Source organism: Myxine glutinosa, chromosome 4, assembly GCF_964187855.1.
Source record: "Myxine glutinosa chromosome 4, kmMyxGlut1.1, whole genome shotgun sequence".
Lineage (NCBI taxonomy): Eukaryota > Metazoa > Chordata > Myxini > Myxiniformes > Myxinidae > Myxine > Myxine glutinosa.
Window position 1 is genome coordinate 9097714 of NC_136264.1, and position 24560 is coordinate 9122273.

The following is a 24560-nucleotide window of genomic DNA, read 5'->3' on the forward strand; positions in this document are numbered from 1 at the left end:
AGTTAAAGTGTTTGGCCAATTTCAAGAGGTCCGACTTTAGCAACGCTCGGAACTGTGCCTCACTCGGGGTCACCCCAAAGTTCTGTGCCACAAACGCCATGGTGCCTATCGTTAACACCTGTTAACCTCCACCCAAGACTTTACCCCAATTTCTCAAAAAAAAAATTTACCAATTAATAATTAATTAATAAATTTTAATTAATAAAAAAATTATTATTTTATTATTTTATACAATTTTAAATCCCGGACGTAGACCCAATTGCGAAACCGCAAATCGTAATTTGGACGAGCCCCCAATTCTGTTACGTGGTCCCCTCGGTGAATACCTGGTCTCGGTGACCCCCGGACCGTGAGAGGAACTCCGCCAGCAAGCTGTATTATATATGCGCTTTCGCCACGCAATCCATATGAATTTAACCCAGGAGACAACTGATGTTCAAGGATATATTTCCAATGGTAATGATACCATACAATTTCAATGACACAACCACGGAGATTTTTCCCGAGCAATCAACAATACACAACCATCAACAATATTTCAATGACACAACCACGGAGATTTTCCCCGAGCAATCAACAATACACTACCATCAACAATTCCCCAGCCACAATCAATTCCCTATGAGTAAGATGGCCATCTTATACATGTGTGTCCCGGTGAGTACTCACGACACCCTTTTGGTCTCGGTCCCGCACAATGTCTCTGGGCCCCTCCTGACCAAGATGATGGTCGCCGTCGCCGCTCTCGGGCGGTTGAACGAACCCCGGGTGGACGTTTTTCCACCGGGCAGGTATCGTACCAGGCACCGAGGCTGCAGCCCCTCGTGGCCACGCGAAGCGGATACGGTAGAGCAAGCCAAACCCCACGCCGCTTGCAAGGCGCGTTAGGCCCCAACGTGCGACCCGCACGCGTCTGTTTGGACGGTGCCGCGAACGAGGCCAGACGCGGGTTCGATGCACGGCCCCACGTCAACTTGACGTCTCCACCGGGCAGGTACACGTTCCGGTAATTCCTCTCGCCAGACAGGCTTCGGAACGCCGCTGTTCCACGCAGCGCAAGGTCGATCCCACCTTTTGTCGGAGCGGGGCGAGGAAGAATAATACTCGTCCTTTTTTCCTCGTGTCTTTTCCTCTTCCGTTTCCGGTCACTTCCGTTTCCGGCCACTCCCTCAGAAGGGCTCCTGACCCTCCAACCACAACAACTACACAACAACTTAATATACTACACACGGATAAGCAAAGACCTGAATGGTAATTCACATACATTCACATAAATATGTAACAATACATACATATATATATATATATATATATATATATACATACATATATATATATATACATATATATATATATATATATATATATATATATATACATATATATATACATACATATATATATATACATACATATATATATATACATACATATATATATATATATATATATATATATATATATATATATATATATATATACATACATATATATATATATATATATATATATATATATACATATATATATATATACACATATATATATACACATATATATATATATATATACACATATATATATATATATACACATATATATATATACACATATATATATATACACATATATATATATACACATATATATATATACACATATATATACATATATATATATACACATATCTTACCAAAGTGTTTCTGTGTTTGACGAACTTCACTATTTAAATTATCTAGGGGACCCATTGGTCCATTGGACCAAATTTTCAATTATCTTCGCCTTGGAGTATACCTGCCTGCAGCACTCGAGAGAGAGGGGGGGGGGGGGGGTCATTTGGGTCCTTGGAGTCTTTTGAGGCCTCTGGTTCTTTTGGGTCATCTGGGTCGTTTGAGACATTTTGTTTTGAGTTCTCGGGGACTTTTTTGTCCTTGGGGTCTTATGCGTCTTAGGGGTCTTGTGGGTCTTCAAAGGTCAAAGGGGTCTCAGCAGTCTAAAGAGTTAAAAGGTACATTTCAATAGTATGTAATAGGTAATGGATGGACGGAATAAGAAGATGAACAAATGGAAGGAATGTATGAAGACAAAAGGTCTGAAGGTGAATATCGGAAAAACGAAGGTGATGGCAAGTGGTAAAGCATGTGGTGAGGTGGAAAGAACTGGGAAGTGGCCGTGTGCTGTGTGCAGGAAGGGTGTCGGAGTGAACTCCATTCAATGTACCATGTGCCCTGAGTGGGTTCATCAAAAATGTAGTGGTTTGAGAGGGTCATTAACCAGTGTGGCAGCTACATTCAAATGTAAGGTGTGCACAGAGGGAGCTGCAGATGGAGGAAATGTTGAGTTGGATCTTGGAGACGGCGTGAAGCTGGAAGGTGTGAAAACATTTTGTTACCTCGGAGACATGCTGAATGGAGAAGGTGGATACTCGGCAACGGTTGCTTGAGTGAGATGTGCATGGAAGAAGTTTCGGGAACTGAGTGGCGTGCTGATGAGGAGGGGAGTGTCGTTGAAGCTGAAGGGAAAGGTGTATGCTGCATGTGTGAGAAGTGTTATGATTTATGGGAGCGAGACATGGGTAATGAACGTCGAGCAGCAACGAAGGCTGGAAAGGGTGGAAATGCGAATGGTTCGGTGGATGTGTGGAGTATCGTTGAGAGAGAGGAAGACAAATGATGACTTGCGAAAGATGATGGGAATAGAGCCTGTGATTGATGCTGTGAAGAGGAACAGGTTAAGATGGTTTGGTCATGTGTTGAGGAAGGATGAAAGTGACTGGGTGAGAAGAGTGATGGAAATGAATGTAGAAGGAAGTAGAGGATGGGGAAGACCGAGAAAGACTTGGCTAAAGATGGTCGAAGAAGAAATGCGGGCAAGGGGGTTAACAAGGGGAGATGCAGAAAATAGGGCAAAATGGAGAAGATTGTCATGGGGACCGCAAGGCTAACCCCCGCTCTAGCAGGGAAAATGGCCTTAAAATGCCTGTTGTTGTTTGTTGCAAAAGGTAATTAGACGTCCGTCATTAATTAGATTTACGCAATTAATAGACACAAAAAGCATGACACACACACACACACACACACACACACACACACACACACACACACACACACACACACACACACACACACACACACACACACACACAGTAGAAGGTCATGCAGGAAAAGTCAGGGCCAGGAAAATGCAGCTTTGGCCCCACCATGCGTGTACTCAACCTACCATGATTTAGTTAAATAAAGACCCAATGGTTTTGCAATCCAAATACTTAATATAAAGACCTTCAAGTGCGTGTAGATAATTAATAAAATACCCATCCTTTCGATCAACTTCATCTCGTTCAATGGTCGCAAGATCAGGATCGATGACAGGTTTATTTACCTGAAGATGAACAAGTTGATGTATTGAATAGGACAAATTGATATATTGATTGGGGCTGGCTCAACCGAACAGGTTTCTTTCAATTTAAGTTACCTGTTGATATCTTAACGATAATTGAATCCCCAAATGCCCCCATCATTTGCGTAAAATCAAAGCCAGGATGAAGACCTACTGTCTCCAGTTTTATGATCCAAAAATAGCTTTTATGACGTACAAACGAATGCCATCATACATCACCTAATAGGCCATGGGCCAAGAGTTGAATAGGCCATGCCCTCCCTTCACCGCCCACAGGGTCATTTTTGCAGATTACTATTTTTTTGGAAGCCTAAACCATACTCTTCCCCAAATTTGATTGTTCGGTAAAGTTATTTTGGTGGAACATTGCAACATTCACCTTTCCATATATTTTGTGAACTTTATTTGTACCATCAAAGTGTAGTCACGTGATCATCTAACGTCTAACCAATAGCTGTTTTGGCCAAATTATGCATAAACACTGTTTTCTGCATCAATTTAAACACAAACAACACAGTGACATGTATGTGTCGGAGAATAATAGTTCAGCCATTACCAACCTCGGTAGTGTAAGACTTTCATTGTTTAAGATTGTTACCATGGCGAGAGTATTTTACAATCAATACTTCCGAAGATCCAGCTTTTAAAACGTCAACATTCAAGATCACAACCTATACAACAATCGATTGGATGGACTTTGTCTATGTACAAATTAAACCACTTAATTTAATAAATTATTAATCACTATCATAGATGATAGCTATGTAAACAAATTCATGAGTCTCAGCTTCCTCGTGGTGTGATACTTCCTCTCCCTCATGATCTGCTGATGGATCATCCACGAGTAAATCCACAAACTCCTTTGGTGATAAATCACCCTCTCTCCACTCGTATTTAAGTGTCTCACCACTGATGTGCCATCCTTACCCATTTGGCATTGGTATACCTGGAATCGCTTGATCTGCTTAGCACCAGATCACCATTACCAGCCTGCACGACACCGTCATGGTGGAGAAAAGCCTCATGACTTGCTCAAGTCCTCGGCTGGCCCTTTGTTTCTTTGTTGATTCTGGTATTTGGCGCCATTAACTGGTCGATTTAGTTCTCCTGTACACATAGCATCGTGTATTCCCTCATCCCTACTTGGATCTATCGACCACTTTGTTCATCCCATTTATTTATTCATAGCATCCTTCCTTATCCCTGTATCCTTTATCTATCTATAATTCCAGTAATCTCTGTGTGTTTGTTTGTTTGTACGTTTGTTTGTTTGTACGTTTGTTTGTTTGTACGTTTGTTTGTCTGTGACCGCTGTTTCTCGACAACCACGGGTCCGATATACTTTAAACTTGCCAGGTATATTGCTGGGGACCCGAGGATGTGCCTTTTCAAGGTTTCATATTAATCGGACAATTACTTACCGAGCTATGTCCAAAAAACGATTCAACCAATCAGAGAGCAGCGAGCTATCGCGTGTGCCGAACGTGGCGAACACACTCTGCCTCGGATGGCACATTTGAGAGCGTATTCATTTATTTCCCGTCGGCAAACTATGTTGGCGCTATGTTGGCGTTAAACGATGTTTTAAAACTAATTAAAACCCCGGGGGGATTGTCACTGTACTCGCAAGCCGTTCGCCGTTCGCTTTGGCGTTGCGAATGGACCAAAACATTTCATGAACCAAACCATTTCATGTAAAGCGTTCGCCGTTCGCTTTGGCGTTGCGAATGAACCAAAACATTTCATGGACCAAACCATTTCATGTAAATAGAGGGGGGGATATAATTTTAGATATAGATATAGTACGGGCATGCCCTAGTAATAAACAATTTTAATTGTAAGAAACGTTTTCCCACCTTTCTGCCTTTTGCGCATGTCGCCAGGTTTGGCCTGGATCGAACAATCCTTGGGGAATAGTAATTGAAAGACCGCAATGACTCCTACCGTCATCTCGGTCATTCACGGGGGGAGTCGGAGGGGTCTTAGACCATCCAGCCCAGACGGTCAATGTTAACGAACCCGTCTGACGTGACTATTCTACCATCGAGTTGGACATCGTTCATCCCCATGTCCGTAAACAGCAGGCAAGGTGAGGGCGCTTTGTTTGCCTGCCACAGATTCACGCTCATAGATGAAATATTGTCATCACGTGACTGTCATTTCACAAAAATTGTCAATTTACAACTTTTTAATAATTGTCAAATTGCATCTTTTTAGCAAAAGGTTATATATATTTGATGCTAAATAACCTCCAACCTATAATTTTGATGATAATTTCATTAAATTTGCCAGAAGAGGAGTCCCCTTTATGCAAGAGTCATCGGTTTAGGACTGCGGAACCTGAGGGGTGTACCCAGGTATGTAGGAGCTACCTAACCACCGGCATCATTTTCATCCACATCTCTGCAAGTCATCGCAATCTCTCACATCCCGTCAGAGAGAGCTGAGACTAATGTGGGGGTGTGAATCTTATTGCCCGATCATAAAAATATCTCTTTCCTCCACCACACATTGGCGACTTTTCTTGTTAGTCATTCACGTTTAGGTTTACTGCTGAAAATTCCCTTATTTTGCACTTTTCTCCCCCCCCCCCCCCCCCCCCACCCTCCCACCGCCCCTCCCCACCCCCTCCAATTATATATTTACCTGCCCTCCAATTATATATTTACCTGCACCACCAAAGGTGGGCTGAGGTTGTGTTTTCACTCCTGGTGTTTATCAATAGGATATCTCAAAAAGTTGGTGATGGATTCGGACAAAATTTAGTGGAGAGGTTGGGTGGTTGACGAGGATGAAATGATTCGATTTTGGTGAAGATCTGGATCCGGCTAGTAGAATTTTCTAAGTGATTCTTCATCATTGAGAGAGGGGGCAAAATCGATGTACAGCAGGATATCTGACAAGGTTGTGGACGGATTCGGACAAAACATGGGTGTGACAAGGAAGACTCGATTAAATTTTGGTGAAGATCTGAATACGCGAATTTTTTCATTTTTAAAATGAATCTTCACCATATTTAGCGAAAGGGCCTAAACGATATATGGCACGGTATTTCAAAAAATTGTGGACGGGTTATGACAAAACTAGGACGACGAGTTGGGTCGGCGAGAAGAACAAGCCGATTCGATTTTGGTTCAGGTCCGAACGCAGATCAGGCCTACCAGTGGGATAGAAAAAGTAAACAAATCAGCCTGGCGGAGGTATGTGCTCTACAGAGTGCCGTTCTAGTCCCAAATGTGCAGAAGTTAGTCATTTTGATGTATTCAATTACTCTGTGAATGTTCCTTTAGTGAATGGGAGCTTGTGGATGTGACAACAGTTTAGCGAGTGCAAAAAAGAAGTACTTGCATTAAGCCAATCGATGAAGGCTGCGATATGGCGGCCCACTCGGTGCCCCCTTTTTACAGCATGGGCATAGCGGACCTGAGCGAGATCCAGCCAGTTCAGAACAAACACATTGCTGTGGGGGTGTCTGTGAAATATGGCAGCCACGAGCGAGTCGATCCACGTGTCTGGCAAGGGTACCAACTGCAAGGCAAAAATGGAGCCCCTCATCAATTCACAGACTCATTAGCAGAGAATATTCCATAAGGAAATGAGAAAAGAGAGGATGTGCAAGAGGAAGGGGTTCAATTGCACATGGAGCTTTAAGTGACACAGATGGACACATCCAATCAAAAGATAAAATTTATAACAAGTATCTATACAGATTTGGCACCATACGTGTACAACACCAAATTATTAAATTCAGTATTAAAGAGAAAAAACAAAGCCAATTTGAAATATATAATTACTCAATTTGATCATAATAAGAATAACTTGTCGTTGTTATAATATGTAAAAGTAATGTACACCATTAAGCATCCAATGCGATTTCCATCAATTTCCCAGAGATTTGTGTGGAGGTCGCCATGGTAGCCGAGGCTCGAGGTAGACACACCCACCTCGGTGCCGTCTCAGCTCGGTTTGACTCTCGGTCCAGATGTAAACTGCCACCATGGTATTTCACCAGCAGGGCATTACATAAGTGTCTGGATGCCTGGGCCTTCCATCCGCCAACATTGGTCGGTGGACGTTAAAGATCCTACGGTGCCCTTTGCGAAGAGCGGGCAAGTCATCGCCATAGCTAGGTCAGTAGGTCAAATTACAAATGCTTCACACTTTACATTGCACATTAGGCCTGGCCGGCCATTTCCTAAAATATTTGGCCTAAGACCTATCCCCAGGTGACCCCAAAAGGTGGGACCAATTTATAGCCATTGAGGTAGTAGTCGTTCTTTGTGAGCCTCTCATAGGCTATGTCACGTCACATGGTTTTCACAGCCAATTAGGGCACACAATAGTCAGGTTCACTATGTTAAATATAATTTCGTTCAAATTTTTTGGAGATGAGCAAACCTGTACATTTTTGGAATCATCAGAGCCTGGAGAATCCGAAAATCAATGTTGCCATTTGCACAGACACAGATTTTGGATTTTCAAAATGGCCGCCATAAAATACGTATTTTGCGCTATCTCGGGTTGTAGTCAACCTAGAAACTTAATTAAATATGCTAATCCTATGTTTTCTGGGTCAAGGAATCCAATAAAGGCCTCAAAATAGTGCTCAGGGTTATAGAAAAGCAACAAACAAAGGTAATTGAAAGCCATTGTCTTTATATGTGTGATATAACTGTATTACATAATACATGATATTGCAAGTCCTTTGAAGTTATAGGTTGTTATAGGAAGTTATAGGTAGTATCAGATTGAACTATAAGTCCTATACACAGGATCTACTAGGTCTACACCGTTCAGGAATATGCTTTTACAGATCTTCATCACTGTCCTGAGGGTCATTTTCGCAAAGGTGTTTACGCAAATGTAAACATTAATTTTTGGATTCCTCATGCTCTGAATATTCCAAAAATGTGTAGTTTTGCTAATCTACCAAAATTTTGAACGAAAAAAAATAGTGAACCTGACTACATCTGCACAACATCGAAATGCGAACCAATCGGCTACCTCCACACAATTAACTGGGAATTTCATCGAGATTACATTTTCATTTTTCAATTTCCATCTCGACGTGAAAAGAAACCTGCAAATTGAAAAATTCAATAACCAAACACGGAAGTGGTCAATGGATAGAATTCGAATTTGGTTCCGTTTTAACCGCTCCAGGTACTCGGCGTGTCGACATCAATCGTCATGGCATGCGGAACACCTACCGACCAGCCATGGATGACGAAGAACGATTTCTTGAAGATGTTGAAATTGCAACTTCCCAGCATCACGGAACCATCCGAATCGTTTTTCCAGGAAAATCCATTTCTTTCCATAAGTTCCGAGATTGGAAAATCCAGACTAAGTTCGATTGGGCAGCCGCTGCCTTCGATGTCACTTGCATTGCGCACCAGTATTTTGAAGCTGTTGTTCATGGCATTTTCAAGGCTCGGCCAAGATGTCAATGCAAGGCCCTTTGAAGATGTGACGCCGTGGCCTGGAAAAAGAAAAGAAAAAAAAAGGACAAGATAACTCATTTAAAATAAATATATTTTCCTTAATCCAATGGGGTGAGATGCAATGGCGTCTTATTAACCCGGGTTAATAGGACGAAATAATCCCATTTCTTTTGCAAAGTGTCAGAAGTGAATTCGATGCAGCGGAATCAAGGCCAGGATTGTGTTCTTTGAGCATCAAAGCCTCCGGAGGCATTTGCCCCGCAAACAACAGATGAGACGTGTGAACTGGCGCACACGAGTCGCGTTGACCAAGTGTTTGCACCGACACAGAACAATTTCAAAAATAAAGATAGCGTTTCACTAGTCGCGGTCTGGACGACGCCATTCCTTGGCTGGCCTTGCAGGTGACCTTGTGCAAACTACCGCATGAGCCATGGTCCTTGAATAATGCAAACAATGGCGTTCTGTCCTGGAATGCTGGGAGAGACCGAATAAACGGTTTTTTCCCCCAACATGTCCAAAGTTATAAAACCTGCATGCCAATCTACCAACGATCCTGCTGCCAATCTACCAACGATCCTGCTGCCAATCTACCAACGATCCTGCTGCCAATCGACCAACGATCCTGCTGCCAATCGACCAACGATCCTGCTGCCAATCTACCAACGATCCTGCTGCCAATCTACCAACGATCCTGCTGCCAATCTACCAACGATCCTGCTGCCAATCTACCAACGATCCTGCTGCCAATCTACCAACGATCCTGCTGCCAATCTACCAACGATCCTGCTGCCAATCTACCAACGATCCTGCTGCCAATCGACCAACGATCCTGCTGCCAATCTACCAACGATCCTGCTGCCAATCTACCAACGATCCTGCTGCCAATCTACCAACGATCCTGCTGCCAATCTACCAACGATCCTGCTGCCAATCTACCAACGATCCTGCTGCCAATCTACCAACGATCCTGCTGCCAATCTACCAACGATCCTGCTGCCAATCGACCAACGATCCTGCTGCCAATCTACCAACGATCCTGCTGCCAATCGACCAACGATCCTGCTGCCAATCTACCAACGATCCTGCTGCCAATCTACCAACGATCCTGCTGCCAATCTACCAACGATCCTGCTGCCAATCTACCAACGATCCTGCTGCCAATCTACCAACGATCCTGCTGCCAATCTACCAACGATCCTGCTGCCAATCTACCAACGATCCTGCTGCCAATCTACCAACGATCCTGCTGCCAATCTACCAACGATCCTGCTGCCAATCGACCAACGATCCTGCTGCCAATCTACCAACGATCCTGCTGCCAATCGACCAACGATCCTGCTGCCAATCTACCAACGATCCTGCTGCCAATCTACCAACGATCCTGCTGCCAATCTACCAACGATCCTGCTGCCAATCTACCAACGATCCTGCTGCCAATCTACCAACGATCCTGCTGCCAATCTACCAACGATCCTGCTGCCAATCTACCAACGATCCTGCTGCCAATCTACCAACGATCCTGCTGCCAATCTACCAACGATCCTGCTGCCAATCTACCAACGATCCTGCTGCCAATCTACCAACGATCCTGCTGCCAATCTACCAACGATCCTGCTGCCAATCTACCAACGATCCTGCTGCCAATCTACCAACGATCCTGCTGCCAATCTACCAACGATCCTGCTGCCAATCTACCAACGATCCTGCTGCCAATCTACCAACGATCCTGCTGCCAATCTACCAACGATCCTGCTGCCAATCTACCAACGATCCTGCTGCCAATCTACCAAGGATCCTGCTGCCAATCTACCAACGATCCTGCTGCCAATCTACCAACGATCCTGCTGCCAATCTACCAACGATCCTGCTGCCAATCTACCAACGATCCTGCTGCCAATCTACCAACGATCCTGCTGCCAATCTACCAACGATCCTGCTGCCAATCTACCAACGATCCTGCTGCCAATCTACCAACGATCCTGCTGCCAATCTACCAACGATCCTGCTGCCAATCTACCAACGATCCTGCTGCCAATCCTGTCTACTGGAATGACCATTTTCTGCAGAGAGCCAAAGTGTTGGTCTTTTTTTAATCTTTGGCCGGATTGTTGGACTTTTTGGGGAAAGGGGGAGAGGAGAGGGTTGCTGTGGAAGGGACTAGAAGAAGGTAAGGCATTTTGTGCTCACAGACACAAACCGGCTATATTCGACCACGAAATGATAACCAATCAGCTTCCAAAGGAGCATTGGTCCTTGCTCTCGGAATCTCTCAAACTAGTGTCGAAAAGCTCCGCCTCATTGGTCTCGTTCGTCGTCTTCAAGCTGTGACCCTTAATTCCTGCGGCATCTTGCACACGCGCCTCTGACCTTCAACCCCCCTCTTCCCCCCAACTATGAAGAAATGGTCCTGCATCCGGAAATCCCATTAAAGATAGGCCCTTTGTGGAGTTTCCACCTCCAGCATCACACCATTTTCCCCCCAGCGATGAAGAGTTTCTTTTTTGTTCCGAACAATTCACGACATCGTACATCTGAACATTCTAAATCTCATTTAAAAAAAAACATGGTCTTTAATATTTCCTCAGCGTAAAGATATCCCAGCTCTAGGTCCTCAGTGCTCAGTAGTAGTAGTAGCAGCACTGGTAATATTATAGTAATAACAGCAGTAGTAATAATAGTACTAATAGCAGTAGTAATAATAGTAGTAATAGCAGTAGTAATAATAGTACTAATAGCAGTAGTAATAATAGTAGTAATAGCAGTAGTAATAATAGTAGTAATAGCAGTAGCAGCACTGGTAATAATAGTAGTAATAGCAGTAGTAATAATAGTACAAATAGCAGTAGTAATAATAGTAGTAATAGCAGTAGTAATAATAGTACTAATAGCAGTAGTAATAATAGTACTAATAGCAGTAGTAATAATAGTACTAATAGCAGTAGTAATAATAGTACTAATAGCAGTAGTAATAATAGTATTAATAGCAGTAGCAGCACTGGTAATAATAGTAGTAATAGCAGTAGTAATAATAGTACTAATAGCAGTAGTAATAATAGTAGTAATAGCAGTAGTAATAATAGTACTAATAGCAGTAGTTATAGCAGTAGTAATAATAGTAGTAATAATAGTAGTTATAGCAGTAGTAATAATAGTAGTAATAGTAGTAGTAATTGCAGTAGTAATAATAGTAGTAATAGTAGTAGTACGAGTAATAATAGTAGTAATAGCAGTAGTAATAATAGTAGTAATAGTAGTAGTAATAATAGTAGTAATAGTAGTAATAATAGTAGTAGTAATTGCAGTAGTAATAATAGTAGTAATAGTAGTAGTACGAGTAATAATAGTAGTAATAGCAGAAGTAATAATAGTAGTAATAGCAGTAGTAATAGTAGTAATAGTAGTATTAATAATAGTAGTAATAGCAGTAGCAGCACTGGTAATAATAGTAGTAATAGCAGTAGCAGCACTGGTAATAATAGTAGTAATAGCAGTAGCAGTACTGGTAATAATAGTAGTAATAGCAGTCGTAATAATAGTACTAATAGCAGTAGTAATAATAGTAGTAATAGCAGTAGTAATAATAGTACTAATACCAGTAGTAATAATAGTCGTAATAGCAGTAGCAGCACTGGTAATAATAGTAGTAATAGCAGTAGTAATAATAGTAGTAATAGCAGTAGTAATAATAGTACTAATACCAGTAGTAATAATAGTAGTAATAGCAGTAGCAGCACTGGTAATAATAGTAGTAATAGCAGTAGTAATAATAGTACTAATAGCAGTAGCAGCACTGGTAATAATAGTAGTAATAGCAGTAGTAATAATAGTACTAATAGCAGTAGTAATAATAGTAGTAATAGCAGGAGTAATAATAGTACTAATAGCAGTAGTAATAATAGTAGTAATAATAGTAGTTATAGCAGTAGTAATAATAGTAGTAATAGTAGTAGTAATTGCAGTAGTAATAATAGTAGTAATAGTAGTAGTACGAGTAATAATAGTGGTAATAGCAGTAGTAATAATAGTAGTAATAGCAGTAGCAGCACTGGTAATAATAGTAGTAATAGCAGTAGCAGCACTGGTAATAATAGTAGTAATAGCAGTAGCAGCACTGGTAATAATAGTAGTAATAGCAGTAGTAATAATAGTACTAATAGCAGTAGTAATAATAGTACTAATAGCAGTAGTAATAATAGTAGTAATAGTAGTAGTTATTGCAGTAGCAATAATAGTAGTAGTAGTAGTAGTAGTAGTAGTAGTAGTAGTAGTAGTAGTAGTAGTAGTAGTAGTAGTAATAATAATAGTAGTCGTACTAATAGTAATAGTAGTAGTACTAATAGTAGTAGTAGTAGTAGTAGTTATAGCAGTAGTAATAATAGTAGTAGTACTAATAGTAATAGTAGTAGTACCAGTCGTAGTAGTAGTAGTAGTAGTAGCAGTAATAGCAGTAGTAATAATAGTAGTAATAGCAGTAGTAATAGTACTAATAGCAGTAGTAATAATAGTAGTAGTTATTGCAGTAGAAATAATAGTAGTAGTAGTAGTAGTAAGTAGTAGTAGTAGTAGTAGTAATAGTAGTAGTACCAGTAGTAGTAGTAGTAGTAGTAGTAGTAGTAGTAGTAGTAGTAGTAGTAGTAGTAGAAGAAGTAGTTATAGCAGTAGTAATAATAGTAGTAGTACTAATAGTAATAGTAGTAGTACCAATAGTAGTAGTAGTAGTAGTAGTAGTAGTAGTAGTAGTAGTGCATGATACATTAGTGGGGCTGCTTAACTGATGAATTGTGCCTTTTCCCTTAAAAGCATGAAACTTGGCACATGGCTAGAATACCCGAAATGAAAGATTTTTAGTCCAGGGGGCATCTCCAATTTCACCCCATATGGCGGCCATCTTGAAATTCAAGATGGCCGTCATACAAGACCTGTTTTGATGAATATCTCCATAATTAGAACAGATATCAAAATGGTTGAAGTGCCTATACCTACATTTTTAGTGTCTAGGAATCCAATGGCAACATAAAATATTCAATAGTATATGGCAGCCATCTTGAAATCCAAGATGGCCGCCATAACAGACCTGTTTTGATGAATATCTCCATTTTTTTTTTTTTTTTTTTGTTGTATACAAGATCGAGGCTCGTGAAAGAGCGAACATTAATCACACAGAAAGACAAACAGACACATAAAACAAATAACATCGGGAGCGGTAGACAAGATGGGGAGAGAAGGGGAAGGACACAAACACAACATTTGAGAGCAGGGACCGAGAGACATAGAGACATCGAGAGAACTGTGGGAGGGAGAGGGCTTTGGGGAGGAGGCATGGGAAGGTGGGGTGGGGTGGGAGAGGTATAAAACATATGGACACTGCCAGGACTTTCAGGAAAGAAGTTGGAATTTCAAACAAGGTGGATCTGGGGTGAATTAGTGGGGGTAGAAAAGATCAAGGTTTTGGATGGGGGAAGATAAGAGATGGTGGTGAACAGCTGTTTTAAAGACCTGGAGGGAGGAGTGTGATTGAAGTGAGTGTGGGAGTTTGTTCCAGAGGTGGGAGAAAAGAGGAATGAAAGAGTGAAGGTGAGCAGAGAGCCTAGATTTGATCTTCATTTCAACAATATTGATAGATAAAGGTGATATAATATAACAAATATCATGAAACATTTACATTTTGGAGTCCATTGTACAATTTAAATAAACATAAATGCAAATTTCGCATGTGGAAAAAGTAAGTACACCCGTGGCTCCAATAGGTGGTGTTGCCCCCTTTGGCAGAAACAACCTCAAGTAGGCGTTTCTTATTACTGTCTACCAGTCTCTGACATCGACTGGGAGAAATTTTTGCCCACTCGTCCATGCAGAATTATTTCAGCTGTGCGATGTTTGAGGGGTTTCTTGCATGCACAGCTCGTTTCAAATCCCCCCACAACATCTCGATGGGATTTAGATCCGGGCTTTGACTTGGCCATTCCAGAACCCTCCATTTCTTTCTTTTCAGCCATTCCTTGGTGGATTTACTGGTATGTTTAGGGTCATTGTCATGTTGCAAGGTCCACCCTCGGTTGAGCTTCAACTTTCCGACAGATGGCCTCACATTATCCTCAAGTATCCTCTGGTACAATGAAGAATTCTACATGTGGAGAAGATTCCAAACAACTGCCAACTTGTTCAGGCCAGGCCGCCCCAGCAAGTTCAGCCCGAGAGCAGACCGCAAGATGCTGAAAGAAGTCTCTAAGAACCCCCAGAATGTCATCACGGGACCTACAGGTAGCTCTTCCCACTGTTGATGTCAAAGTGCACGAGTCTACCATTAGAAAGAGGCTGCACAAATTTCCTCTACATGGAGGTGTGCCAGGAGGAAACCTTTGCTGTCCAGAAAGAACATCAGGGCAAGACTAAAGTTTGCCAATGAACACCTAGGCAAAGACCAGCACTTCTGGAACAATGTGCTCTGGATAGATGAGTCAAAGGTAGAGCTATTTGGCCACAGTACCAGAAGACATGTTTGGCGAAAACCAAAGACAGCATTTGACCACAAGAACCTGATAGCAACTGTAAAGCATGGTGGTGGAAATATTATGGTTTGGGGCAGCTTTGCTGCATCAGGGCCTGGGAAGCTCACAATCATAGAATCCACTATGAATTTAGCTTTAAATCACAGAAGAATGCCAACCTGGTAAGAGTATTTATGTGCTTTCCCAGGTTGCATGATACTATGCAAAATTAATATTTTCATATGGCCGCCACATACTGCTTAATATGTTATGTTACCATTGGATTCCTAGACCCTAAAAATGTAGGTATAGGCACTTCAACCATTTTGATATCTGTTCTAATTATGGAGATATTCATCAAAACAGATCTGTTATGGCGGCCATCTTGGATTTCAAGATGGCTGCCATATACTATTGAATATTTTATGTTACCATTGGATTCCTAGACCCTAAAAATGTAGGTATAGGCACTTCAACCATTTTGATATCTGTTCTAATTATGGAGATATTCATCAAAATAGGTCTTGTATGACGGCCATCTTGGATTTCAAGATGGCCGCCATGTGGGGTGAAATTGGGGATGCCCCCTGGACTAAAAATCTTTCTTTTCGGGTATTCTCGCCATGTGCCAAGCTTCATGCTTTTAAGGGAAAAGGCACAATCGATCCGAATTGTTTAGCTAAGCCGCCCAGCTACATATATAAATGCACGTCTGTACATTATTTGATTTAACTGTATTAAAAAATAATTTATTTATATTTTTCTTATTTACAAAGTAGAAAAGCAACCGACTTGTCCAAGGAAATGTCGAATAAGAAGAAAAATCAACGTAGCAAAACAAGCAGGAACTTGCTCAACAACCTAATGTGGGAACAATTAGTGGGAAAGATCAAAAGGTTCACAGTGGTTATCACACGTCATTCGCTAAAACACTATTTAGGAAAAGCAGTGGAAACGATAAAGAGTAAAACAGCAGAACGTTTAAGCAGAAATTAAAGGTTTTCAAATGTGGAGAAGCTAATTGTACCTGGCATTAGATATTCAGGTTAGATACACAAGAGATCTCCATTCCTGGCGTGGATTGTAATGAAATGTGGTTAACAGAGCCAACAGACTTCAGGTCAGGGGCTGATATACCATGGTGGTGCACCTCCTGCATAACGATGGTGGTGCACCTCCTGCATAACGATGGTGGTGCACCTTCTGCATAACGATGGTGGTGCACCTCCTGCATAACGATGGTGGTGCACCTTCTGCATAACGATGGTGGTGCACCTCCTGCATAACGATGGTGGTGCACCTCCTGCATAACGATGGTGGTGCACCTTCTGCATAACGATGGTGGTGCACCTCCTACATAACGATGGTGGTGCACCTGCTGCATAACGATGGTGTTGCACCTCCTACATAACGATGGTGGTGCACCTCCTACATAACGATGGTGGTGCACCTCCTGCATAACGATGGTGGTGCACCTCCTGCATAACGATGGTGGTGCACCTCCTGCATAACGATGGTGGTGCACCTTCTGCATAACGATGGTGGTGCACCTCCTGCATAACGATGGTGGTGCACCTTCTGCATAACGATGGTGGTGCACCTCCTGCATAACGATGGTGGTGCACCTGCTGCATAACGATGGTGGTGCACCTCCTGCATAACGATGGTGGTGCACCTCCTGCATAACGATGGTGGTGCACCTCCTACATAACGATGGTGGTGCACCTCCTGCATAACGATGGTGGTGCACCTCCTGCATAACGATGGTGGTGCACCTTCTGCATAACGATGGTGGTGCACCTCCTGCATAACGATGGTGGTGCACCTCCTGCATAACGATGGTGGTGCACCTCCTGCATAACGATGGTGGTGCACCTCCTGCATAACGATGGTGGTGCACCTCCTGCATAACGATGGTGGTGCACCTCCTGCATAACGAAGGTGGTGCATCTCCTGCATAACGATGGTGGTGCACCTCCTGCATAACGATGGTGGTGCACCTCCTGCATAACGATGGTGGTGCACCTCCTACATAACGATGGTGGTGCACCTCCTGCATAACGATGGTGGTGCACCTCCTGCATAACGATGGTGGTGCACCTTCTGCATAACGATGGTGGTGCACCTCCTGCATAATGATGGTGGTGCACCTCCTGCATAACGATGGTGGTGCACCTCCTGCATAACGATGGTGGTGCACCTCCTGCATAACGATGGTGGTGCACCTCCTGCATAACGATGGTGGTGCACCTCCTGCATAACGATGGTGGTGCACCTCCTGCATAACGATGGTGGTGCACCTCCTGCATAACGATGGTGGTGCACCTCCTGCATAACGATGGTGGTGCACCTCCTGCATAACGATGGTGGTGCACCTCCTGCATAACGATGGTGGTGCACCTCCTGCATAACGATGGTGGTGCACCTCCTGCATAACGATGGTGGTGCACTTCCTCCATAACGATGGTGGTGCACCTCCTGCATAACGATGGTGGTGCACCTCCTGCATAACGATGGTGGTGCACCTCCTGCATAACGATGGTGGTGCACTTTCTCCATAACGATGGTGGTGCACCTCCTGCATAACGATGGTGGTGCACCTCCTGCATAACGATGGTGGTGCACCTCCTGCGTCTCATGAAGCCCTTCAGGGAATAGTGGGTTAGACCAGCCTCAGTAAGGCCATTCCACAAACAGAATAAGTGCAGAGGATAAAAATTGAGGTGTGCAGTCAGCCGCCATTTTGAGAATTTAACCAGCAGAAGGGGATCATTAGAATCATGCTCAGGTCTGTGGGGGTCGGATTGCTTTCTTAATCAGAGGGAGCTAAACCAGACAGAGGAGAGGAGCTAAATAAATATATAAATAAACAAGCCCCCAATATGCGATGATGTGAGGGTAACACATATTGTAGTTTGGTCGATAAAAAAACAAGCATGTCGAGGATTGCAGGGATAATTGTAAGTTCCTGTCCCAATTTTTTTTGATAAAAAAGTGTTTGTAGTTGTATGGAACCAATCTATTTCTTTTTTGTCTTCAGGATGTGATAGTTTTGTATCCGATAGACCGGAACTGTATCCGGACCTGAACCAAAATCAGATCGATTCGTTCTCGTCACAAACCAAATTCATCACCGAGTTTCGTCCGAATCTTTTTAAGATATCCTGCTCACATACAGACAGACTAACAGACAAGGTTGAACACACAAGCTTTGTCCACCTTCGGTGGCAGAGGTAACATCTATAACTCCAATAACAAAAATCGGGCAAATTGCTCATCCCTATATTTGGAAAACATACATAAAGGGAAAACCATTATGCATTTTTACACTAATCTGCCCTGAAAATTAGGGGCCAAAACCGAAATTATGTACAACAAGGAGCTGATACTCTAGGTCCGTGGCCTTTTGGGTCATATGAGGAATAGATCTGTGTAATACGAGAGCTAAATCTTGAACGGTTTTTCAAATATCGCGTACATGAGATGATTGCTATGGCAACATAATTCAGCCAATCACAGCCGTGATCTGATCAAGTTGAGATGATGTCATGAGTAATAGATATCTGCAATATGAAAGCTAAATGTTCGGAGGTTTTTGAAATATCACGTAAACAAAAAAGTACATGGACGGCTGATCGGTCAGGTCGGTCGGTCGGACGGAGCTCATTTTAATTAATGTCCCACATCTCCAACCTCATTTGAGCGATGGGGAACAAAATCCCTCATTTATTACATAAATTTCTCATCCATTTAGTTGGGCGGTGTTCAACCAATATACCGCTGCAACCCGGATTACATACATGAAGCATATGACAGATAACCGCTCTGTAACCTCACACTAATCGGCCTTGGAAAGTTGGGCTAAAACCAAAATTACATACCTTCATTTATTATGCCAATTGCTCATCCCTTTATTTGGGCGGTGTATAGGCCACAGATTGCTGCGGATCGCTCCCAAAAATAATAAAAATAACCCAGGGTGGTTATATAGCTCGGATAATTACAATTGCACTGGGCCATGGGCTGACACCCGAGGCCTGCATCCGAAGGCCAGCGGATTCACAAAATGGTGGCCGTACGATTTATTTTAGGTTACAATTGTGGGTGGAGTCAGGCAAACTGTCCAACATGGGGCAACAACAATCCATCCACACAACCATGGACCAAAAACGAACTGGCTTGTATATATACTAGTACACCCACTTTGTATGGGGGCGACAGGAAGGGTCATGCTATCATAATCTCTGGGGTATGTAGATTACAGTAGATCTACTCAGGGCTCAAGAACATTGGGGGTGTGTTCAGTTACTAACTTTCTTGTAGAGAGCTTACCAAGTGGCTTAAGCATTTGAGCAAGCAAACCATTCAAAACCGTTGATAAGGAACGGCAGGCTTGGCAAGCGCTAACGAGACGCTTGGTAACTGAACACACCTCGGGTTTCCTCCCTTTCAGTTTAGTGATAAACAGCAGGAGTGACTGTTTCAAAAGGTAATCATACGTTTTGTGGTTTATAGTATTTTTACTTCTGGTAGGGATGCCCCAATGAAACATGCGATAAGCTTTGGGCTTCTTTGGGCTTCTTGAAAAGCGCTATATAAAATAAATGTATTATTATTATTATTATTATTAAGCTGTTTATGAATGTTAACACAACGTTTGTTAAAGGAGGAAAACCCCTTGTGGAGAGGGGAAATTAATAGTAATAGTATGAATATCGTTTTATAATAACCTTAATATTATGTTATTATCATTCGTGTTGTTATTACTTTTATTATTAGAAGTAGTCTTGGAAAAATGCGACGAATAGCTATCTTAACATGGATATATACCCCCTTTAGAGGCCATTTTTCCCCCACAGAGCGGGGGTTTGCCTTTTTCAGGGCACCTTGGTCCCCTTTTTGAAGCAATGTTTTATGGCTGGATGCTCTTCCTGCCGCCAACCCTGTTAGTCGCCTCTTGCGACACACAGGGAATTACCATGATCTGGTACTCAATTTGCCGACCTCAGAAGGATGACAGGCTGACAGGCTGAGTCAACCCCCTGGTGTTAATTCAGCAATCGACCGGGATTCGAACCCAGGATCCTAGAATCCCAAGCTGCACCCGAACCGCTAAGCCAACACCAGGCTACCTTAACATGGATTTTGCCCAAAATGGAAAACCCCCTTCGTGAGGGGGGAAAATCAAGTCGCTGCAACCTCCTTCGTGTGACGATTAGTCCTCTTGTCAAATTTATTTAAGATTGGATAAGTAACGACTGAATGCATCGCGGTCAGACAGACAGACAGACATCAAATTGCATATTTTTGTATGATTAGACGCTGAGCGTCAAGCAAGGAAGTGGCACGTACCATTTTTAAAAGTCTTTGGTATCATTCGGACGAGGATTTTCCGACATCCTCCCAAACTCGGAGCGGATGCTCCATGTATTATGCCACCGATTCTGGTTATTTATTTCCAATTCATACTTTAGATGCTAATCCTGTATGAAGTGTCCATTTATGCCATACGCAATGGTACATAATCTTGGGAATGTTTTTAAATGGCTACTGTATCTTTAAACAACCCTCTTCCCTCAATTTCCATCACATACCTCAGTCTCCACTCCCATTACCCCTCATCAAACCTTTCACAACAGTTGGGAAGGCCCCAACCATGATTTTAAGTCACATATCAGGCTTCTAGGTATGTGAAACTCAATGCCACTGAAACAAGAACTCTCTTATGGACAATGTTGGTGCTAAAGTACAGTTTTGTAAATAATCAAAATGGATTGTACAATGAACATATTGTCAACGTAAAATGCAAGACAGTTTGTACTTTTATTGCGAGTTTTACCAATTTGAAATGTTTAACATTCCTATCTGAGCACACACTCCCATGATGCTGCAATCCCAGGTTGAAATACCACATTCTGTATTGCTTTGACCATTGTCCACCAATGCCCTTGTAATTCATGGAAAAAAAATTAATGACATATCATAACATACTTGTCCTGCATGTTACAAGCTACGTGGCTGTGTTTGTCTCGTTTAACAGTCTTACGCTGTGTCGTGTATGTCCGCCCGTATTTGTCTTGAAGCTCCACTACGAGTCTTTGATCATGTATAAAACTAAAACAGCCATCTACGACATCGACTCATACGCCTCTGCCCACATTATACATGCTTGTACCAAGTTTGATTTAAATCTCTTCAACTGTTCTCAAGTATCACATTTTTACCTGACATGACCTCTGACCTTTGATGCAAAAATCGAATCAGTTCATCTTTTCATCATAATATATACTTGTACCAAGTTTGGTTAAAATCCCATCACTTGTTCACAAGTTAGCGCAGTAACAGAATTTTTACCCAAAGGGACATCTGACCTTTGACCTATTGACCCCATAATGCAATCCATATATCTTTAGATCATGATACATACCTGTACCAAGTTTGATTAAATCCTTTCAGCTGTTCTAAAGTGATCACATATGTACCTGGCATGACCTCTGACCTATTGACCCCAAAGTAAAATAAGTTCAACAACAACAACACCAACAGGCATTTTAAGGCCATTTTCCCTGCTAGAGTGGTGATTAGCCATTTTAAAAAATGAGTTCATCATTACATCATAATACATACATGTACCAACCTTGGTCAAAATCCCATTACCGATTCACAGGTTATCATGGTAAAGGATTTTCACATAACATAACCTCTGACCTTTGACTTTTTGTTTTTTGTATTTGAATACAAGATCGAGGCTCGTGTAAGACCTAACATCAATCACAAAAAACATACAATAAAGGGAGCGGGAGACAAGATGGGGAGAGAGAGGGAAGCAAACAAGTACAACAGCAGAGAACAGGGACAACGGGAGATCTGTGGGAGGGAGAGGGCTTGGGGGGAGGAGGCATGGGAAGGCGGGGTGGGGGGGGGGGAAGGTATAAAACACATGGACACTGCTAGAACTTCCAGAAAAGAAAAGTCTGGATTTCAAAAAAAAGTGGATCTGGGGTGAATTAACGGGGGTAGAAGAGATCAAGGTTTTGGATGGGGGAAGATAAGAGATGGTGGTGAACAGCTGTTTTAAAACCAAAATCTTTGTGACACAAAAATCTAATCAGTTCATCGTTGTTAATTATACATACCTACATCAAGTTTGACTTGGATTCCTTTAGCCGTTCTCAAGTTACCATGGTACCGAAAACCTATTATGGACGCACGGACATCCGGATGGACAACCCAAAAACATAACGCCTCCGGCGACTTGGACGCCATCTCTTGAAAACAAATAAATGTTAAAATAAAAACATTTGAATTAGATAATGTGATGGAATTTCAAGTTAAATGCCACAACTCAAGAACCCGTCCTCGCAGACGGGTGAAATCCCCAACTTTTATGATGTCTGCTGTATTTTTTTTTTTTACCTCCACAACCCAAGATGGACGGAGGTTATGTTTTCACCCTTGATTGTATATTTGTCAGTCTGTTTATTTGTGAACAGGACATCTCAAAAAATTATGGATGAATTCGGACGAGAATTGGTGGACAGTTTGGGTGTGCGACAGGGATTCAATTATTCCATTTTGGTTCAAATCCGGATCGGCATATCAGTGACAAACAAGACAAACAAAAGTGACAAACAAAAGTGACAAACAAGTGAAAGTGATTTTGATCACAAGACAAACTGTTCAGCATGGCGGAGGTATGCGCTCCAATGAGTGCCATTCTAATTGACTTGTAATACCGGCCTTCACCAGGAGGTGCTATACGATACACATGTACATAGACAGAATTGTGGTTCCCCCCATATCCTGAACAATAAGTGATCAGAATGAGCTCTTAATTTAACAGTTTAAAGCTATAGTCATTTTTTAATAAAAATACGAAAAATGTTACGAAACAAAGGGTGGTGGAAGCGAGTGTTAGTGCTGCTGAGTAAACAGTTTGATCGACCACTCCATTGTCTTGGGTCACGTGACCCGCTATGGGCAGAGCGAGTCTGCACTGGCCGACTTTTATTCATGGATATTTTCGTTTATGCACATTTTAAGATTGTTTTGTGATTTTTCCTGCGGTAGTGGCTTCAAGTTGCATCATCACACAAAATTTCAGCTTTCTAGGCTACTTATAAAACATTAATATTAGTGAGTGAGTGTGTGAGTGAGTGGTCAGAAGACAGAAAGACCTTTATAAGATGCAAGATAAACTAGGATCCAATGTCTGTGTGTCAGTTTTACATCTACTCCCAATTTACTGGTCACACAAATTTGAAAGTGGAACAATATAAAATCATCAAGGTGCAGAGTAAAAAAAGATTTGATTTGTACAAAAACTTTCATTATTCACACCAATATCAAAAAATTCCCAGACAAAACATGCATACGCAATTTGGAGATTAGTATGCACCATGGATACGCCCACCAGTATTGCCGATATAATAAGGCACTTCGGAAATACGGAGGAGTTTGTTCTCCGGGGAATAAACATGTATATATATATATATATATATATATATTGTCATCTTGTGTATATATATTGTGAACCGTGGTGTCTGTCCGTGCGTTGGTCTGTCTCCTGTTTATGGCGGCCACTTCCCGCACTGCGTTTGAAATGCAGCACACGTAGGTAAAGTTCAACATTCACTTTTGAAATAACAAGAGAACACGCATAAATAATGTTGATACCAAATGTTATTTCGCAAGCAGGATATTCCACACTCTTTTTAGACAAATCCAATCTCCACCACCTGATGTTGCACCACGATTTCACGGTGGGTGGTATAAGTAGCTCAGAGCTTCGACTCCAAGTGAAACCGAGAGTGCGACACAATTCACCTTTTTTAATTCACCTCCAGGAAATAATTAAAATGGATCGATCACTGAAACTCTTCCTATCACTGGGGATGGGTAATGTTTCTTACTTTATCTGCCATTGGGAATGGGTATTTTTTCGAATAAATGCATAAAATGGATTCACAAGGAATTTGTATGTAGGAGGAAGTCATTTGGCCCATTAAAATTGTGCCATATTTGGGGGTAGCGGAGGACAGGGGGGGAGGGGCATAGGAGGTGTGGGGACATGAGAACAGTGGGCCAAGTCCAGATATGGAGGTGTGGGGACATGAGAACAGTGAGCCAAGTCCAGATATGGAGGAATGGGGACATGACAACAGTGGGTCAAGTCCAGATATGGAGGTGTGGGAACATGAGAACAGTGGGCCAAGTCCAGATATGGATG

General features: G+C 42.1%; 1 protein-coding gene across 1 annotated transcript in view; it reads right to left on the reverse strand.

Moving 5' to 3' along the window:
• The window catches only part of LOC137417748 (lipoprotein lipase-like), a 63649-nt gene that overhangs the window by 24743 nt on the left and 14346 nt on the right, over positions 1-24560 (reverse strand). Inside the window, exons 3-4 of the mRNA XM_068103649.2 lie at positions 8607-8878; positions 6745-6924 (exon numbers count right to left, since the gene is read on the reverse strand). Coding sequence (XP_067959750.2) covers positions 6745-6924; positions 8607-8878 — 452 coding nt within the window. The remainder of the gene's footprint in view (positions 1-6744; positions 6925-8606; positions 8879-24560) is intronic.